Raw genomic sequence first — 21,241 nt, 5'->3', positions numbered from 1 at the left:
CGGCAGGAAAATTATAAAATGTAAAAAAACTGGTTACTTATATTTCAATCTGGCATATAGGAAAATTAGGCGGAAAGCTTGTAGGCGCAAATATTGCTAGATATTTTGAATTGTTTAAAAAACAAATAAGTTATAGGTTTAGCCTAAGAAAACTAAAAAGCGGATCAATAGGTAGGTTACTTACTGCTGTTTTTACAGCTGTACCATTTTCCGACTTCTGTTGAAAAAAGGGTTGAGTTAAAAAAAAACCTTTTTTCTCTTTAGCACGAGTTTGGCTGAGATTAATGCCCAAACCTTGCAAACAGGATCAGTTGGTTCGTATATTCAAAGGTATATTTAATTAATTAGACTGGATACGCTGAGACTTAATTATTTTATGTAGCTTTGTAGGAATCCTATGTTAAAAAGGACGCATGATTAAAAGGGTCCAAATGGTAATTTTTGGGACCTTTTATTTTAAAATCACTTGTACATTTCGCCTGACAATATCTAATTTATTCGCTACTGTAGTTTTCGTTAGTAAACTCAATATTTTAAGCTTCTAATCTAAGGGAAGTCCGCGAGAGATTTGAAGCAAAACATGCAATTCAAAAATTGCCAATTCAAATGAATCATTTTATTTGCAAACCGATATTAGGTACCAAACAATGTCGGCCTTGACATAACATATGCATAATCATAAATAAATAAATTCATTTTGTTAGTTTTCTTGATATGCTGGCTCAAGTCTCCCGGACCCCGTTGCAATTTCTCGGATCGAAAAAAAATTGTTTCTAATGACAATTATAACTTTTGTTGATTTTTATTGAAAATTTACCAAACTCAAATTCACTCGGAGTGATTTCCAATAAAGTTTTTAACTAAAAAAAAAAACAATAATCCAGAGGGCCTCGAAAGTGGCAGTGGCACCATCATACACAGGAAACGTCAAACGGAAATGAATATAATCCTATATAATATATACCTGAGATCCTAGTTAACCAGTTTCTTCGTTATAGAAATCAACTTCCTGCTGTGACTTTCCTCTCTATTGAAATATACCTACGAAATCAGATATACACTTGGTACCAGTTGTACCCACTCCGGCGTCAACCGCATAGCTGTTTTGAAGAGACCTTGGGATGCCGTGGAGTGGAAGTACAGCGTACTTACCACAGTCAACACCATCTGGAGAGCTGACACGGCATTGCCGACCTTTGACAAGCCTAAATATGTATCTGCTCCTAAAAGAACCTCATGTTGCAGCATAAGGAAACAAAAAAGCACGAGACCCGTTTGTTCTCGGTTTGAATTTTGTTTCTTCGACTGGGAAGATGAATAGCTTGCGAAATACTTACCACCGTCAGCACTTTCTGCAGCGCCGACACGTCGACGCCGCGGCCCGCGTCGCCGAGCCGCCGCAGCGTGTCCGCCAGCGGGCCGGACAGCGCCCGCAGCTGCTGCCACGAGCGCGCGTACTGACGACGCACCAGCTCGATGATCGTTGACGTCAGCGCGAGGCCGATCAGGATGTACAGCGTACATAGCAGCATGTACTTTGGCTTGTCTGGAAATGTTTGGATGGTTTAATGTTTACGTCAGACACACACAAATGAAATGGGCGCTGAAATGGAACCGTATACGGTATTAAGTCTTACTTATTAAAGTTAATCAAGGTGAATATGACTTTTTTTCACTGTCCGTGGGTGGCAAATAAGTCTGGTCGTGCTTGATGGTATGCAGTCTCCGTAGCCTATGGATGTATGCAGCTCCGGAAGTGTTATACCCTCTTTGAGCTCTGATAACGTATGCCATTAAAAACATAGTTGGCCTTGACAATGACGCTCTGGGGGGACTACGAAGACTACGGGAGCTAAGTAGACGAATAATGGTACAAACTGCAACTACACGAAATCTAATGTTTGTTTCAAATCTACATAATTTTCGATCAGTTTATGAAGTTTGTTGCCCAACCTAAGTATCTCAAGCCCCTTACAATCAAGGTGTTTTCAAAATAAACTTACTTGGCACAAGATCGCCAAAGCCAATTGTAGTCATAGTAATGAAGCAGAAGTAGAACCCGTCGTAGAATGTCCAGTCATCCTCCCACATCTTGAACAGGCCGGCCCCCGCGGACAGGTATACGAAGAGGAACCCCACGGCCCAGAACGCGTACAGAGATCTTTGGCTCGTCGAATTTGCTTCGGATACTTTGTTGCAGCATCCTGCAAAGAAACAGTTCGTTCAAATTCCGAATAAAGCCTAAGCCAACATTGTCGTGCCCGTAGCAGGGACTCCGCGCTGTTTTAGTACGTTCGGGGAAACAGTTTAGGTATCCAGTGATTCTTTTATTTTGGGATTTGTCTCAGGTGAACAGAAACTTTACGGCCCAGATCGCATGCAACGATCTTTGGCTTCGGATATTTTGTTGCAGAATCCTGCGAAGAAACAGTCTGTTCAGTAATTCTGTCCCATCACGGAAACCATAGGGTATTCCGGACCACGTAGAAACCCTTTTGACACTTTAATGAAATGTATACATAGAAAGGGGTATACCGAGCGGATGCTGCCCTTGCTCGTGTCATGGGACTCACGCAGAGGCAGCACCCGCCAGGGTACAGTGTACAGGATACTAAATACTGTCCAGTAACTTATGGCTCTCAAAACTTATAAATATCGCAGCTAATTTACTTACTTGGCATGGCAGGTAGCTGCTTGGCAATAACAGAAACAACCGTCGCAAATACTCTGCCCAGGTCTGCGATAACCGTTAGAGTTAGGGGTATTCCAATGAGTGCATAAAATATGCAGAATAATCTTCCCCAAAATGTTACAGGAACTATGTTGCCGTACCCTGAAAAAAAAATCAAGTTAAGATAATTTCTGATAGTAAGTATGGTATTTTTGAAGATTGATGATGATGATAGAATATAGATTTAGACAATATTTTGTCAGATCGATGGTGTGCCGAAGAGGAATAAATTATTGTCAACATTTATATAGTCCTCCTCACCGGTTTCAATGACGGCGACCACAGCAGATTATGAATTATTTTGCCTGTTATGCTCTTATGTGGCTGGCCAGGCCGAACTTGGTCTTAAAGTTGGTGAGTTGACCAGACGTATTGTAAGTATACACGTAGGAGGGCTTTGGTCTCTCTTTGTGTTGTTGGCGTTTGATATCTAACGTCATGAGGCGGTTTTCCTCAAACGATTTAACACTTAAAGATGGTAGACAACATTTTGGTTGTCAACATTTACCCTCTGCATTAAGTACCTGTCTACCTTGCCTTACAGCGTTTTCACATTATCCCATCCGATATCGGATCGGAGAATGTGAAAACGCTTTAATTAATCCGTCACTGCAGTCCGACAAGAATGAAGTTGAATGAAGATGCAGTTACCTATGCAGTGGCCATACATAGTGGGCTAGTGGTGATATAGTGGGCTTACTTGTCCGTACACACCTATAGTAGTGAGCACGGTGGAGGAAAAGAAGACAGCCTGCAGAATACTCCACTTTTCCTCCGCGGGCGGGAAATTCTTCTCCTTGTCTATCTTCAAACCGTTTGAGGCTGCACTTTCTAGAACCTAAAATATTAATTGATTTAAAACTTCACATAACAATACAATACAATGTGTACTTACAATGGGTTGTTTTCTGAAGAACTGTTTGACATGATTTATAAAAATAAGGGTGATATTGCTCAGTGCAATAACTACAGAGGAATTAAATTGATGTCGCATACGCTGAAATTATGGGAAAGAGTTATTGGGGCTCGCCTCACTATGCTGTCAAAAGTCACAGCGAATCAATTCGGCTTCTCACCTGGAAGGTCAACGATAGAGGCTATACAGACACTAAGAATACTCATGGAAAAGTACCGCACTAACAAGGAAAACCTCTATCTAATTTTCATAGACCTAGAAAAGGCATTTGACCGAGTGCCGAGAGAGCTAGTGTGGCAAGCGCTACGTGACCAAAAAATTCCAGAAGCATACGTCATCTTAATACAGGACATGTATGATGGTGTTAGCACACAGATCAAAAGCCCGGCAGGAATTAGCGACTCGTTCCAAGTCCGTGTAGGAGTGCACCAGGGCTCTACCATCAGCCCTCTAATGTTTAACCTTACAATGGACTATATCACGAGGAACATTCAAGCAAAAATCCCATGGTGCATGATGTATGCCGACAACATCGTATTAGTCGCTGAAAGTGCACTGGAGCTACAGGACACATTTAACCAATGGTTTAGGGAACTGGAGCGCCACGGGCTGAGAGTAAGCCGAACTAAGTCCGAGTATATGGAATGTGACTTTGGAGGCCAGGAAGAAACTGGGTGCAATATACTCATTGACAACGTCGCACTACCCAAAGTCTCACGTTTTAAATATCTTGGCTCAACGCTTACGACAGACGCCCTAATAGACGAAGACGTAACCAACCGAGTAAACGCAGCCTGGTTGAAGTGGCGATCCCTCTCTGGCGTACTCTGCGATAGCAAAATGCCCATAAAGACCAAAGGGAAGATTTATAAAACTGCGGTCAGACCTGCATTGACATACGCGTCGGAGTGCTGGACCACCCTTAAAAAGCACGAACATAAACTCCATATAAACGAAATGAAAATGCTGCGCTGGGCTGGTGGAGTAATGAGGTTAGACAAAGTGCGCAACGAGTTCATCAGGGGATCCTTTAAAGTAGCTCCGTTGGCAGATAAGCTCAAAGAAAACCGACTCCGCGACAACCCAGGACAGACGGTCCTGGCGCCTACGTACAAGGAGGCCCGACCCCAATTGAAAATGGGAATGTGGCAGGAAGAAGAAGAAGTTTGACATGATGCCAACGGCCACTTTTCATCATCGCACCGCTCGCCATCGACAGGGCGCTCATCTACACACCTTGCCACCTACTTAAATGGTCGCGCACCGTGCGGTTTCTGAGGAATTTCCTCCCACGAACGCTCCGGCTGTGGAATGAGCTCCCTGCCGAGGTATTACCGATGAACTATAAGTCTGGGGTTCTTCAAAAAAGGAGTGTGCAAGTTTCTAATGGATCGGCAACGCGCATGTGCGCACCCCTTGAGTTGCAGGCGTCCATAGGTTACGGTGACCGCTTTCCATCAGGCGGGCCGTATACCTGTTTGTCACCGACGTGGCATTAAAAAAAATGTAACCTTACACAAAATCAATTTCAAGCTAATTAAATTTTTGATTTATTCTTTCAACTCTTCAATCCTTAAAAGTGTCTAAACTTAGGCATATAATGTACATATAGTCGACAAAAAATTGTCAAGAACCTATCTAGAAACCATGTAGGCTCTGGAGAACCCAAATAGGGTTAAAGCTGCAGATTCTGATCATGAATGTATGTGTATAATATACAAATAATAGGTAGGTAACTACAAATATTTGCTTACTATAAAATTCCCGTGAGACTCAAACATATATTATTAAAAAAATATTTTAATGAAATGAAAATGAAATGAAAAAAATTTTATTTCAGGCGTGATCCCATAAATTTGTTAGTAAACTTAAAAAACCATCCCTACTCTATATTAGTTACAATAATAACAAAAATAAATTAAATTAAATTACAATATAAATTAAATTAAAACACTACAACAATAAACAAATAACATTCCTAAAAATTATTTTTTATTATATTTTGGAGCAACTTCTATAGGGCTCATGGAGTTTGCTCCAGCGTCTCATGAGAGGGCTGTCCATCCTGGAGACTAATGCGTTCAGGAGACCGTTGGTACCACCCTGCAATCGATACCACTGGGAACCCGCTCTTTTACGCATGATAGCATAAAAGTCGTCCGTATGGGCATCCGCGAACATCCCAGATGCGCTGCAGTACCGAGGGAGGCCCATCAGTATCCTAAACGCATTATTATATTGAATACGCAGGGCGTTGTATGCTCGCTGCGTAAAACTGGCCCACAGGCTGCAAGTATAGAACGATTGACAATAAGATTTAAATAATGTGATCTTGACTTCATTACTACACCTTGCAAACCTGCGCACCAGCATGTTGCATCGAACAGCCAACGCCCTCCGTTCCCGCTCCACATCTATGTCATCACTGAGAATCTCGGTGAGCCAGTGACCCAGGTATTTAAACCGCTGTACCCTGTCCAGGACGGCGCCATTCAACTCTACAGGAGGTACTTCCTCTAGTTTCATGTTGCCTGCCCTGAAGACTAGTAACTCACTTTTAGTGGTGTTATACCTGAGCCCATGTCTCTCCGCGTAGAGCTCACATATCCTCACGAGCCTCCTGAGCGCACTGACAGAGGGAGCCAACAGCACCATGTCGTCAGCATAACTTATATTGTTGAGACAAAGTACCGCCAATGTGACACCCGACCTTGGCGCCGGTGAGTTCCTCTATCAGTCCATCCATATACACATTAAATAAGGTTGGAGAGGTTACCCCCCCCTGCCTCACTCCGCAGTCAAGAGTATACTCGTCCGAATATACGCCTGCCCATCGCACAGAGTTGATTTGATTGCTGTACCAGTAATCAAATACCGCAATCAACTCTGCCGGGAGACTGGTCTCGGACGACAGCTTGCTCCACAAGATGTCGTACGAGACCAGATCAAATGCTTTGGATAGGTCTAGAAAGCAGGCGTACACTGGGCTTTCCTGCTTTACATAGTATTGGACAGTACTTTTCACACAAAATATAGCTGACTCCGTAGACACTCCTGCCTGAAAACCAAACTGAGCGTCCCTAGCTTTGTAGTGTCTACGAAGCTGGCCATCAAGAAGCCTGTCCAGCACCTTAGCCGCGATTGTCGCCAACGAGATTGGTCTGTAGTTGCTGAGGTCAGACACATCCCCCGTTTTATTTTTTATTATAGGCACAACAGTGGTTTTCATTAGTGCACTCGGTAAGTATGAATGACTCACACACAAGTTAAATAGTAACGCGAGCACTCGCGGAAGATGTGTCCCGGCATGTCGTAAGTGCTCAACACTAAGCCCATCATGCCCCGGAGATTTCCCAGACGTCATTGTTTTAATGACAGAGGAAACGTCATTTGCCGAGAAATCATTTTAAGTCATTTTCAGAGAAGTCATTTTAAGCGGGTTACTCACGTGTTAAGTCGATATAGCGTTCGACATGTTTCGATCCATTTTCGAGGATTTTCGCGCTCTCGACATGTAAAGGCGAGGTCGCTACTCTTGAGAAAGATCCTCGAAAATGGATCGAAACATGTCGAACGCTATATCGACTTAACACGTGAGTAACCCGCTTAAAATATTTTTAAATATATTTGCTTACTCTTTCATAAACTGCTAGCTGCAGACTTATATCCGTCCAATTCCGTCCCGGGTCTGTCACGAACTGAATCAGTTCGTCCCGCGCCTGCTCCACCCATATCCTGTGCGTCTCCAACTTGGCCACCTCTGCTGGGTGCTCTAGGGCTTGGAACACCTGCAATTACATGGTTAGATATAACAAAGATTTTTTCTATTTTAGGCATTGTTGAGAGTCAATCGGTCCTCGCTAGAGATACGGGCGGCCGGTTGCTCTTTCATTGGTAACGGCTGGTTTTATTGTGTTTTGTAGTGGTGTTTTATATAGGTTAGATCTGATAAGGTGGTCAGATCAGGTTAGGTAATTAGGGATTTGGTTATGTAATATAACAAGGATTTCGACAATGGTTTGCCGTCAGAGTGCAGCACTATAAGACTTGCTTTAAATCCTCATGCATGTCCACATGATGGCAGGTGGAGAAAAATATTAACGGAATGGTGGCCGCTTAGGCCGGCAAGAGACAGTCTTAAAATTCATAATCTGAAAAATCATCCATACTTGTTACTTATTTACTTATTATCCATACTAATATTATAAATGGGAAAGTGTGTGTGTCTGTTTGTTTGTCCGTCTTTCACGGCATAACAGAGCGACGAATTGACGTGATTTTTTAAGAGGAGATAGTTGAAGGGATGGAGAGTGATATAGGCTAATTTTTGTCTCTTTCTGACCCCCTAGTCCCTAAAATGGGGGATGGAAATTCGTATGGAGCATTCCGCAACTTTCGAATTTAACGCGAGCGAAGTCGTGGGCAAAAGCTAGTAATCTTATAAAAATCAGATCGAGTGCACGAAGTTAATATACAATTTCGCAACTGTCCACACACACACTGTTATTTTTTAAGATTATGAATTTTCAGATTCATCTGATAGTACAAATCTTTTTTTTTTTTCATATTATGAATTTTAAGACTGTTACCGGCCTTACAAATGTAAGAAGTGCCTGGCATCCTTTGGCTCGTTGGGTGGACGACATCCGGAAAGATACAACTAGCTCAGGACCAGGACAAGTGAAGTACTAGAAGAGGCCTATGCTCAATGGCCGATAAAGCTCTGATATGATGATGATGATGGTTTAGGGTCTCACTGCTGGGCAAAGGTCTCCACTAAACATGACATAAAATGTCATATACAAACAAAAAGGGACCAAGGCATCCAAGTATCCCGAGCTCGAATTGAACCAGCGTCCTCCCTTTACCGGATGGATACCTAAACCGCTCAGCCACCGGGTCAGGAAGGCAAGGGTCGAGAATTCCAAATACAGGGTGCCCGGTAATTAATGGACAACCTTTTAACCACCAAGAGGGCACCTTATACTGGTCCAGAAAATCGACTTTTAAGGTTTAATAAAAGTCGCCTGGTTTTCGAGATTTAAAAAGTGTGAAAATCTTGAAAACCAGGCGACTTTTACTAAACCTCAATGTCGATTTTCTGGACCCGTATACTCGTAAGGTGTTCTCTTGGTGGTTAAAAGGTTGTCCATTAATTACCGGGCATCCTGTATATGACATTTCCGAAGGCACTAAAGGTCTCCACTATTTACCTCCGTTCAAATCTATCGGTTGCACTTTCTCGCCAATTCGGATAGGATGTGATGTGTCCATATCGTTGCGCCATCTCCTTTTTGTAAATCATAGAGTAACTTATACAATACTATGCCTTAACAGTGTTTTGAAAAATTGTGACATTGATGCATCAAAGCGGTTTATTTACACAGAACCTTATTATATTCTTTGCTACCTACGTTCAGTACGTTCGACGTGTTGCTTCCTTGTCGCACTTACGCGCAGATTTACAGATCAGCACATCGAACATGGTTCGCGGGAAGTCATTTTAATGAGTTCAAATCCTGGCTGGTACCAATATTTTTTTCGGAACGTATACGAGAAGTCATTTCATATTCATTACTAGCTTCGAGCCTTTAAAGTAGGTACCTATTAAAGTACCTGGAGGCGCACGGTGGAAAGGAGGCTGGCCCGGTGGGCCTCGGCTGGGCGCCTAGAGGAGGCCGCGTCGGACCGGGAACAGTCTAAATCCTTCCTAAGAGCCCTATGCCTCTGATGAGGGACAACAGGATATAATCTTCAGGTAAAAAACTAGTTTTGTAATGAGCATCATGTTTTATTGTTATTTTCCAAAGTCACAAGTTTAGAAAGTAGAATTAATATTTTCGATTGCGAATTACTGTGAATATTAAAGAACTATTTCTATGTGGACCTTAATATTCCTTGGATCAATAAGAAAAATGTATCAAATTATTAATTTGTGGATGGTTTTAGAGTTCCGTCATAAAGTTATTTCACCATGGCATTAAAACACTTTACGTAAAAAAAATAGATTTTTATAATAGTCAAACAAGACATAGCTATTATCCATAGACTTATAATTGGATGTTTAGTTTTTGGTTTTAAATATTTCATATTGAAATGTGATCTCATTAATCAATTAATTACTTAATCAGTGATAATTTTCAAAATCATGAATGTATAAATTGTAAAACAATTATTATTATAACTGCGTCATTTAATAACTTAGTATAAAAGAGTTATATAGTAGTTGCTACAACCTTAAATCCCTAAAGTGCGCCGTTACTTTACACAGGTATTTATTCCATATATTTGAATACCTACACAGTAGGCATTATAAAATGGAACAAATCAAATAATTTTATTAAATATTTTTTGTAGCGGTCCAACACATCAGCCTTGATAGCTGGAAACCCGGGTTCAACCCTCGGCTTCGCTACCAGCGGGCTTGATCGCTTTTTCTTTAGTGTATAGTATGGATTTCAGTTTATAATGTACTACTTTGTAATGAAGCGGCCGAAGAAATGTTATTTTACGAAGTTCACAATGCTAGAAATCTTCAAATTCTTCTTCGAAAAGGTTAACAGGAGAATGTTTTAGCTTGGTGCCCATGATGCTGTCAGACCGGTCCAGGACTTCGTTGAGGACCGGGATGAAGGGCGGCTTAATCTGCTGGCTCAGCAGCATGTTCCACTCCAGCCCCTGGAACCACTCGTGGCTCTTTATATCGTACACCCCCGCCTTCAGGAACCCAATCCGCTTACTCGGGTCCACTTCCAGCAACTGCTTCACCAGCAATTTACAATTAGGAGTCATCGTCGGCGGAGTCTTGAATGATCCAGATAGAATCTTCTCGTAAAGCGCCATTGTATCTGTACTGTAAAATGGCGGGTATCCGACGTTCAACTCGAACACAAGAACTCCAAATGCCCACCAATCGACCGAGTACGAATACCCCTTAGATTTTATAATTTCTGGTGCTAAATACTCCGGAGTTCCACATAAAGTCCAAGCTCTGTTCTTTAATATTTTACAAAAACCGAAATCTCCCAACTTCAGATATCCTTTCTTCGTGATAAGAATGTTCTCCGGTTTGACATCGCGGTGTATCACGTCGCAGTGGTGCAAGTACTCCAGGGCCAGTACTATTTGCGCACTGTAGAATTGAGCTAGAGGCTCCGATAACACCCCTAATTTTTTTAATAACGTGAACAATTCGCCACCTTCGGCGTACGGCACTAATAGATACACATAAACATTATCCTTGCAACAAAAGTCTAAGGTTAACACGAACATGAAATTGCAACTTTGTAAAATTTTCTTTTCTTGAGCCAACTGTTTGAGGGCTTTCGTTTTGACCGCGGCTTCTTTTTCGATGGACTTCATGGCATGATACAGAAACGTGGTCTTGTCGCGTACAAGCACAACGGTTCCATATGAACCGGTCCCTAAATTTTGTATGAAATCAAAATCGTCAATTTTCTTTGTACAAACGGGGGGATTAGCGTATGCTTTCTTGAACTCCTGCTTCAGACCGTCAAGGTAACGAGCGTGGTTCTGTTGCTGTGAGTGAGAGAAGATGTTCATGCTCCTGCGACGCCCGCGTGAAACCTCCGACGTTCTCCGGGACATTGACATTTTTTGGTAAAGGTTCTAAAAATAATTATATAAACATAACATAAACATCAACTAACAAACATTTTGTGAACAAAAACGTTTGTCAAATGTGACATTGAGTTACAACTGTTCTCTTTGGTAAAATGTAAAATATTAGACCCAGAGCCCAGGCCCGCCAGACCTTCCTCAAATTCTCAAGGATGAAACTTTGGGACAATGTAGAGTTCATATCGGCGGTTAATGTGTGCATATTTTCTAGTTCGGCCCATCGGCCATTTTTTTGCTATCAAGTGATGAAGGTGAAAAAAAAAAGTGCTTACTTTCCTTAAATTCTCAAGGCTGATTTTTATATATGTGTTAGAGCACGTTGTTAGAAATTGGTTATCATCAATGCCAGACCGTTTCCGCCGGCCATAACTTTTGCCAGACGCGACAAAGTTGGCAAAAAACGACTCTAACTTACCTCATTTTCTCAAGCCTGATTTTGATATATGATACGCAGAGACCTATAACTAGACCGTTTGTAAGCAGCCAGACCAATCGGATGGACCCAACCATCCGCCAGACCGACTTAAAGTTTCGATATGAGCATTAGTAGAATTGAAATATTCCGGGTCTATAAAAGCTAAAAACTTGAATTTTCTACATTAAGCTACGTGTATATTGTATACTTGACGTTATAAGCGACTTTCAAAAATTTTACTTCTAAGGAAATAAAAAAATGAAAGTTTATATGTGGTGCAAGATTAATTTTAAGCTATGAATTTTATTTACACTGCGTAAGTACATGTGTATTTTATTATAAATATAACTTTTACCAGACGCGACAAAGTTGGCAAAAAACGACTCTAACTTACCTCATTTTCTCAAGCCTGATTTTGATATATGATACGCAGGGACCTGTAACTAGACCATTTGTAAGCAGCCAGACCAATCGGATGGACCCAACCATCCGCCAGACCGACTTAAAGTTTCGATATGAGCATTAGTAGAATTGAAATATTCCGGGTCTATAAAAGCTAAAAACTTGAATTTTCTACATTAAGCTACGTGTATATTGTATACTTGACGTAATAAGCGACTTTAAAAAATTTTACTTCTAAGGAAATAAAAAAATGAAAGTTTATATGTGGTGCAAGATTAATTTTAAGCTATGAATTTTATTTACACTGCGTAAGTACATGTGTATTTTATTATAAATATAACTTTTACCAGACGCGACAAAGTTGGCAAAAAACGACTCTAACTTACCTCATTTTCTCAAGCCTGATTTTGATATATGATACGCAGGGACCTGTAACTAGACCATTTGTAAGCAGCCAGACCAATCGGATGGACCCAACCATCCGCCAGACCGACTTAAAGTTTCGATATGAGCATTAGTAGAATTGAAATATTCCGGGTCTATAAAAGCTAAAAACTTGAATTTTCTACATTAAGCTACGTGTATATTGTATACTTGACGTAATAAGCGACTTTCAAAAATTTTACTTCTAAGGAAAAAAAAATGAAAGTTTATATGTGGTGCAAGATTAATTTTAAGCTATGAATTTTATTTACACTGCGTAAGTACATGTGTATTTTATTATAAATTTAAAGAAGAAAAGTAAATTAAACTTTTTTTTCGGTCGTCGAACAAGGTGGTTTAAAATTAGTTTTAAGATCGATCCTTTTTAATATGTGGGCGAGGGACCTCACACTATGTATAAAGGCACTATGTGTATCCCTCGCATAATACAAAAGTTATTTAAGCATTTATATAAGTTCAGTTAAAATGAGGTGGAAAGTATAAGTGTATATGTTGTGTACACACGTAAAGTATTCTAAACTTTTTATAACGGCATACATGTATTTGAAGAATGCCAAAAATTTATTCGTGTCTGAAAATTCAGCATCTCCGACATGGGTTATAACGGGCGTGCTGTTTCACATGTCCATTGACATAAAATATTATTTAATACATATATTTTATTAGAAATCAATAAAATTAAACTCACGTTATAACGGGGTTGATGATGTTCGTATTGAGTACAAATGTTTAAACTTCCTAAACTTGTAATTCTAAAGTTCGTCACTTAGGTATGTTACCATGTTTTGTAGGAGAAAGGAAATTCGTTTAGTTATATACCGTTGTAACATTGATTGTTTACTTCTTTGAATTGAATATTTAATTTATAATGCACTGCACCAATTTGTTTTTTCCTTGTTTACGTTATTTATAATATAAAATTCAATTCGTTATTCAAGTTTTTAGCTTTTATAGACCCGGAATATTTCAATTCTACTAATGCTCATATCGAAACTTTAAGTCGGTCTGGCGGATGGTTGGGTCCATCCGATTGGTCTGGCTGCTTACAAACGGTCTAGTTACAGGTCCCTGCGTATCATATATCAAAATCAGGCTTGAGAAAATGAGGTAAGTTAGAGTCGTTTTTTGCCAACTTTGTCGCGTCTGGTAAAAGTTAAATTTATAATAAAATACACATGTACTTACGCAGTGTAAATAAAATTCATAGCTTAAAATTAATCTTGCACCACATATAAACTTTCATTTTTTTATTTCCTTAGAAGTAAAATTTTTGAAAGTCAAAAGGCAAAAGTTATGGCCGGCGGAAACGGTCTGGCATTGATGCTAACCAATTTCTAACAACGTGCTCTAACACATATATAAAAATCAGCCTTGAGAATTTAAGGAAAGTAAGCACTTTTTTTTTTCACCTTCATCACTTGATAGCAAAAAATTGGCCGATGGGCCGAACTAGAAAATATGCACACATTAAACGCCGATGTGAACTCTACATTGTCCCAAAGTTTCATCCTTGAGAATTTGAGGAAGGTCTGGCGGGCCTGGGCTCTTGATCTATATCATAGTCTGTCCAAAAGCCCTATTCACACATTCATTAGTGTTTGTCGCAAGTTTGTCGCATTTAAAATTACACAATTTGTGTAGACAGAATAAAAACCGATATTTGGAAGAAGTAATTAGCATTTACGAGAATTTTGGCATAGTAAGGTAGACTGGGGGGTCGGTTTTTCGCTTATATCTTGGACAATGGACACTATGCATCCTAGCAACACAGTGATATTCGCGTATGAATATATGAATATCCGTATTTGAATATTTTTCAGTAAAAAAACATTCTAATCTACAACTATTCAGAACACCTAACGCGAGCGATCAAGCTTCGTGCCCAGAGAGGGGGTCACGTGGTAAAGGCCCAGGCCCCGGGGGGGGGGGGGGTCCTGACTCCCCCCCCTGGATCTGTGAATGTCGCGAATTTCCACCTAATTATTTTTCTTCGCTTGGTGACCTAAATGTATATTTCGGATCTAAGTACCCCTTGTATAGAAACTGCAATTTTTCCAGCCGTCGTTAAGAATCTTCTAAAACGGAGAGGCATTATAAGAAAATAGTCATAGACATGAGAAAATTAAAGAAGCCATTAATAAGGTATACATATTTATAAAAAATGTGTATTGATACATATTAATATTAAAAATCATTTAACAAATGTACAATAGTATCAAAATTTAAAAGTCCATAAATTCTTTTTCGAATAAACATTCGTCTGACGTTAATAGTTTGTGTTCCGGCATGTCCGGGAAGTTGCAGGTGTCCCCGGGCGAGGAGGTGACCGGCTTGAAGGGCGGCGGCACCTCCTGATGCAGCAGCTTGCTCCACTCCGTCTCCCGGAACCACCGGTGGGTCTTTATATCAAACACTCCCGATTTCTGAGACCCCAACCGTTTCGTTGGCTCCAACTGAAGCAAACTTTTCACCAAATTCTTACAGTCCCCGTCAAACACATCAGGGCATTTATACTGATTATTAATTATCTTATCGTACAGTTTACTAGGGTCCGCGTCGAAAAATGGAGGGAATCCGGCGTTCATCTCGAATATTAAAACCCCCAGAGCCCACCAATCCACCGGGTACGAGTAGCCTTTTGACAGAATCACTTCGGGAGCCAGGTACTCAGGGGTCCCACAAAGGGTCCACGTCTTCTTCTGTATCACTTTACAGAAACCGTAGTCGACCAGCTTCAGAAACCCACTCTCTGTGACCAGAATGTTCTCCGGCTTTATATCCCTGTGAATGATATGGCAATGGTGTAAATATTCCAAGGCCAACACGATTTGAGCGGCGTAGAATTTAGACAACTCGTCACAGAAGTTACCATATTTCTGCAAGTAGAAGAACAGCTCTCCCCCCGCTATAAAGGGCAATATGAAGTACAGATAGAGATTGTCCTTGAACGAGCAGTCCAAATTGATGAGGTAGGGAAATTTTATACTTTCAAGGATTTTCTTTTCGACTATTAAATGTTTCACGTGTTTTCTTTCTACCACGACTTTTTTCTCGACGACTTTCATGGCGTGGTATGTGAAGGAACTTTTTTCTCTCACGAGGTAAACCTCTCCGTAAGCGCCGTTGCCGATTGCTTTCACTATGTCGAAGTCCTCCCGCTGCTTTATTAGGCTGGAGCGCTGTTCAAACTTCTTCTCAAAGTCCTCTTTCAAGAGATCCAGGTACCGACTATGATCTTGATGCTGCTGCAAGGTGTATAAAGATTTTGCCATGCCCTGACTGTAAAATTAAATAATCCATTTGAAAACCTAAACTGTAAATTCATATTATGTCATTACAATGACACTGTTATGACATTATTATTTTCCGTTTAGTTTTTGCTCTTGCAAATGTTTAAATTTTCAGATTATATTATCAAGTCCTATAGACACAATGACAAAATATTTCCAAAGATAACCCAATAATATTATTTAAAAGTCTGGTTTATTTAAAAATATTAGCATATAATAAAAATATCAAAAATTTAAAGCGACTATAAAAATCATAAAAAACAAACGAAATAAAATTCTGTTCAATTTTCTGTCAGTCACAGTTTCATTTATGTACGTCATAATTTGTGATTCCATGGAAAGTCTAGTGTGATCGTGCCGTGTAAAATTCCTTCTTTCACGCTCCAAACATAAGGTAAGCGTTAGATAGTCGGCGAATGAGCCAATAATGTCGGCAGAGCAAGAGCACCGCCCCTCGACCCGCGCGTCGGGTTACGGCATGGGCAAGCAGCAGCAGTACGCGCGCTACCTGCGCCATCTGCGCCAGGAGTTCATCGAGTACTGGAAGGATAAAACACCCAGCAACGGCTCACCCGCCGACTTCGAAAAACTCAAAATCCTAGGTACCGGCGCCTTCGGCATTGTCTTCCTCGCCAAACAAATCGTATCAGGAAAGTACTACGCTATGAAAATGCTAGAGAAAGAGAAAATAATAAAACAAAAACAAGTCGACCACAGCTACTACGAGAAGAAAATATTATGCGGTCTCAATTTTCCATTTGTAGTTTACATGAAGTTCTTTTTTAAAGACAACGTGTACCTTTATTACGTGCTCCCGTATATAGCCGGGGGAGAAATGTTCTCCCACTTGCGCAAAATGGGTAAATTTGATGAAAACGCTGCAAAGTTTTACGGTGCTCAAGTGGTTTTAGCTCTAGAGTATCTGCACGCTTGTGATTTAGTGTATCGTGATTTGAAACCGGAGAATATACTGATTGATAAGACTGGTTATATTAAGATAGTTGACTTCGGTTTTTGTAAGTTCTTACAAGACAGGACTTGGACTCTCTGCGGCACGCCAGAATATTTGGCTCCAGAAATTATCCTGAGCAAGGGTTACGGCAAAGCCGTGGACTGGTGGTCGTTCGGGATTCTGTTGTACGAAATGAGCGCCGGCCACCCCCCTTTCTACTCATCTGACCCGATGAGGATTTACGAAAAAATCGTTATTGGGAAATACAAATGCCCTGATCACTTTTCCGTCAGCTTAACAGATTTATTGTCTCACACTCTACAAGTGGATTGCACTAAGCGCTACGGGAATCTGAAGGACGGAGTGTACGATCTAAAAAACCACAAATGGCTCCAGGAAATCGACTGGGACAGCCTGGTCAACTGTCGAATGCCTGCGCCGTTTAAGCCTAAAATACGATCGGCTTGGGACACCAGTAATTTTGATAATTATGAAGAAGTAAAGCTCAAAGAAAGTCCCGTATGCTTATACGAAAATGAATTCAAGGACTTTTAAAACAGTGTTATTGTATTACTTGAAATATTTAATTTTAATTACGTAACTTAATATTTAATTTAGACCTTAAGGAATGATTTAGTTTTATTTTCCTTGAGTGGTTCGTTTTATATTGTGTTTAAATGTGATACCTATTGTAAACAGCTATATTCAATTATGTTACAGCATTGATATCTACTTATGTCCAACTCCAAAAATAAACTTGTTATCTTGACTTTTTTTTTCATTTTCGGATACCTAAAATATACCTAAGTACATATTTAATAAGACGGTCCAGTTCCCCCACATATGTATACTCGTAGATCACGAAAATGTTACTGCTGAGCATAGGCCTCTCTTCTAGTACGCCAGTTGTCCCGGTCCTGAGCTAGTATCATCCAGTTGTGAGTGTTGTGACCCGCAATTTTTCGGATGTCGTCCACCCAACGAGCTAACGGATGCCAAGCGCTTCTTACATCTGTAAGCGGCCACTATTCTGTTTAACATTTATGTCCGTGTGCCATCAAGGCCTAGCAGCCTATTTTATTACATAACCGTAAGCTAATAATTTATAGCAGGCGTGTTAAAATCCAAATCTTGTGACTCAAGTATAAATTTAGTAAAAACTAAGATATAATTTTAAGTCTGACTCAACTTTATTTACACTAACGTCGCACAGGGCACTGACACACCATTTTAAAAGTATCGTGCCAAAAAATGCAAACGTATCTATTTTTGGCTGTCACAAGAAGCTTTGCGAATTCTTATTTCTGTGTTACGTTACGAAACACATTTTTTTTCATTTAGACAATATCTGTCATTGTTTTCTCGTGGGTAAGTACTTATTATGTGGTAGATCGGTTTCTTCAAACCGAAGCAGGAATCAGGGTCGTCTTTCACCTATTAAAGGCTCTGGGCACATTAGGATAAAGACAGGAGTTGGTCCAGGGCGAAGGCTTGGAGATGATGCCCATGGAAACTCGGTCTCCCATTTCTTAGACGCCTTTTGGAGCAGGGCCGGCAGCAAAGAGTAAGATCGTTGATGATCCGTCATGAAGTAGGTATTGCTCTTCTGTATTGATGTGACAGAGCCAGATGCGTATAGTATGAATTTTCTGAGATGCACTTTTCGGTTTTGCCCTAATCTGTTAAAGAAAGGCCTTTGTTTCTATTATTCGCCGCGGTTAGCTCCCTTTTCCACAGCACGTGCTAAAGTCTCAGTGTAGTTAAAAAGCAATTATCACGATAGCAATAAGGTTCAAATCCATAAAAAGCCCTTTCGGAGATAACGCGTTTTGTCATCTTCAAAAAAAGTTACCTGCACACTGCAAACTGTTTAATAAATTTGAACCTTATTGCTATCATGATAGTTGCTTTTTAACTACACTGAGACTTTAGCACGTGCTGTGGAAATGGGAGCTAACCGAGGCGAATAATAGAAACAAAAGCCTTTGTTTAACAGATTAGGGCAAAACCGAAAAGTTCATCTCAGAAAATTCATACTATACCATTCGGCAAAAAGCGTCAACGTTTGGACTTGTACCCTTAGCTGCAGACTCTGGTCAGAAGAACAGATTTATGGAGAACCAAGGGAGAGACTATTCCCCAGTAGTGGGACACAAATAGGCTAATGAAAACACAGATTCTTACCAGTCCCCCTCCCGCTGTGTACAGCATAAGTGCCACCAGCAGCCCCACATGTGACAGCGCCGCGCGAGGACAGAAGTTGCTCCAGGGCGAAGGCTTGGGGATGCCCATGAGAGACTCGGTCTCCCATGTTACCCCGTTCATGCCTTTGCACATGGTCACGTGTTCGCTATCCACATTGTTTATTTGTGAGGACTTCGGGTGTGACGCGGTCGCCTACTGGAACAATAGAATAAATAAATAAATAAATAATGCCATTTTGCTGTCCGTTTTTGAAGAATCAAGAGAGTTTTTTTAGTGTAGTGAAAAGAGATTTACATCCATACTAATATTATAAATGGGAAAGAGTGTGTGTTTGTTTGTTTGTCCGTCTTTCACGGCAAAACGGAGCGACGAATTGACGTGATTTTTTATGTGACAATAGTTTAAGGGATGAAGAGTAGCATATAGGCTACTTATTGTCTCTTTCTAACCCCCCACTTCCTTAAAGTATGGGGTGGAAGTTTGTATGGAGCATTCCACAATTTTCGAATTTAACGCGAGCGAAGCCGCGGGGCAAAAGCTAGTATTACATAAAGAAGCAGGAATGAGATCTCGACCGTTTGCAATTCTCAAATGGCAATGTTCAATATTATAATTTTACACGCATCAAACCCATCCCCTACTAAGCTTTAAAATACAAAAATACTTTGTAATTTCTTTGAACAAAAGTTTTGTTTGTGTAAATCCCTGCAGATGTTATAAATTAGAAAGTTCCTCTTTCTTCATGATTTAAGTTCAAATAAACTCAAAACAGATTTGGATAAACCTTACATCGTAAATAACGTGAGTTTAAAGTCATATAAATTCAAGCCTGGCATGTTATGTTAATCATAAAAGCGTTGTGATTGTATCGGAGAAATGCCAAAGAAAAACAAGGAGAAAGTGGTCATTCCATACATCAGTTTAACGTTAAACATAGTTGAAGGAAAAGGATCCAATTCGTAAAAATATGTTAGTAAAATTTTAACTTTCTGTCAAAAGGAGTAGTAATTCATGTCAATTTGTTGAGAATGGATCTTGTTCGATCAACTACGTCCATTTTTTTTCCAACTACTACTACTACTGGCGTCTATTTCAGACGATTTTAATACGATACAAGTATCATGCAAAATTGTATGCAGTAAAATAAACTTAGCCTAAATCATGCATAACATTCAAGTTTCTAATGGGTCGACAACGCGCACGTGACACCCCTTGAGTTGCAGGCGTCCATAGGTTACGGTGACCGCTTTCCATCAGGCGGGCCGTATACCTGTTTACCACCGACGTGGTATAAAAAAAAATGAAATCAAGGATATCACAAATTGACAAAAGGGTGATTAATGTCCTAACCTAAAGATGTCACATTTATAGCATCGCTTTTGATGGCTATAGAGACGTATGCGAGAGCGACATATTTTGCCACATAGCTGACAAGGGAAGCTTGCAACAGTTGCAACCAATTTGCCAACACGCTTATTATTTCTGTGGTATATATTCTAGAAACCATTTATGGAGTGTACACTCCATATTCTTACTTATTTCTCTATGCAATGGTGAAAGTTCAGTGGCTAAGGTGTGCGTGCTAACACGAGTCATAGGGCCTATTATGAGCACCTACCCGCTGACATAAAAAATGAAAAAAATGAGGAAAGATTCGGACGAAGACTGAAGAACCTTCTGTTGGAAAAGGAACTATACTCAGTAAAAGAATACATGCAAATAAAAAAAAATTATGGATGATTTTTCTTAGACTAATTATTTCCTATTATAATTTTAAAACTGACATTGATATGTACTAATTATAGTACTACAACTTTAGCGTTACATTTCCGTAATTTATTTTTTATTATTTCTCATTATTCATTATTCTATATTGTATTATTGACATTGGTTATTTTTTGATTTGTACTATGTACTACTAAACCTATATTTATTTTTATTTTTACCAATATGACACTTTAATTTTTTTTGTTCGCACTGCTTGTTTCCATTTTTATTTGTAATTTTAATTTTATTATTCCTTTTGTAATGATCGTTATACGAATAGTAATATAAGCTGAAATGTAAATTTTAATTGGGTGAAATTTGTATAAATGAGAGAAATAAACTAAACTAAACATTATAGCTGGTGTTGCTGTTGCTATTGGTTGTTCGTATAAACTTAAGCTTCTAGCGACCCACGTCGTGTTGCTACTGCTTGCTCGTTTAAAATCAAGCTTTTGCAGTTTTGAAGAGAAAAACGTTT

The 21,241-nt window shown here is 39.9% G+C and overlaps 4 protein-coding genes across 7 annotated transcripts in view; 1 reads left to right on the top strand and 3 right to left on the bottom strand.

Annotated features, from left to right (window-relative positions):
• Nucleotides 1-21,241, bottom strand: part of LOC125228901 (TWiK family of potassium channels protein 9) — a 51,305-nt gene that overhangs the window by 21,377 nt on the left and 8,687 nt on the right. For 3 of the 4 annotated variants that reach the window (XM_048133609.1, XM_048133607.1, XM_048133608.1), the window contains 6 exons: nt 18,976-19,191; nt 7,283-7,435; nt 3,446-3,569; nt 2,675-2,833; nt 2,004-2,204; nt 1,338-1,546 (listed from right to left, as the gene is read on the bottom strand). In XM_048133609.1, coding sequence (XP_047989566.1) covers nt 1,338-1,546; nt 2,004-2,204; nt 2,675-2,833; nt 3,446-3,569; nt 7,283-7,435; nt 18,976-19,128 — 999 coding nt within the window. In that variant the 5' untranslated portion in view covers nt 19,129-19,191. The remainder of the gene's footprint in view (nt 1-1,337; nt 1,547-2,003; nt 2,205-2,674; nt 2,834-3,445; nt 3,570-7,282; nt 7,436-18,975; nt 19,192-21,241) is intronic. The other variant, XM_048133610.1, reaches the window with a different exon arrangement.
• LOC125228902 (cAMP-dependent protein kinase catalytic subunit gamma-like) lies at nt 9,559-11,278 on the bottom strand. The gene has a single exon (XM_048133612.1). The coding sequence runs from the start codon at nt 11,259-11,261 to the stop codon at nt 10,173-10,175; it is 1,089 nt and encodes a 362-aa protein (XP_047989569.1). The 5' UTR covers nt 11,262-11,278; the 3' UTR covers nt 9,559-10,172.
• On the bottom strand, nt 14,760-15,850 carry LOC125228903 (cAMP-dependent protein kinase catalytic subunit alpha-like). Its single transcript, XM_048133613.1, has one exon. It carries the CDS (start codon nt 15,819-15,821, stop codon nt 14,772-14,774), a length of 1,050 nt encoding a protein of 349 aa, XP_047989570.1. The 5' UTR covers nt 15,822-15,850; the 3' UTR covers nt 14,760-14,771.
• LOC125228904 (cAMP-dependent protein kinase catalytic subunit alpha-like) lies at nt 16,300-17,346 on the top strand. Its single transcript, XM_048133614.1, has one exon. It carries the CDS (start codon nt 16,318-16,320, stop codon nt 17,344-17,346), a length of 1,029 nt encoding a protein of 342 aa, XP_047989571.1. The 5' UTR covers nt 16,300-16,317.

Source organism: Leguminivora glycinivorella, chromosome 8 (assembly GCF_023078275.1).
Source record: "Leguminivora glycinivorella isolate SPB_JAAS2020 chromosome 8, LegGlyc_1.1, whole genome shotgun sequence".
Classification (NCBI taxonomy): Eukaryota; Metazoa; Arthropoda; class Insecta; order Lepidoptera; family Tortricidae; genus Leguminivora; species Leguminivora glycinivorella.
This window is presented reverse-complemented; position numbering and strand designations above follow the sequence as displayed.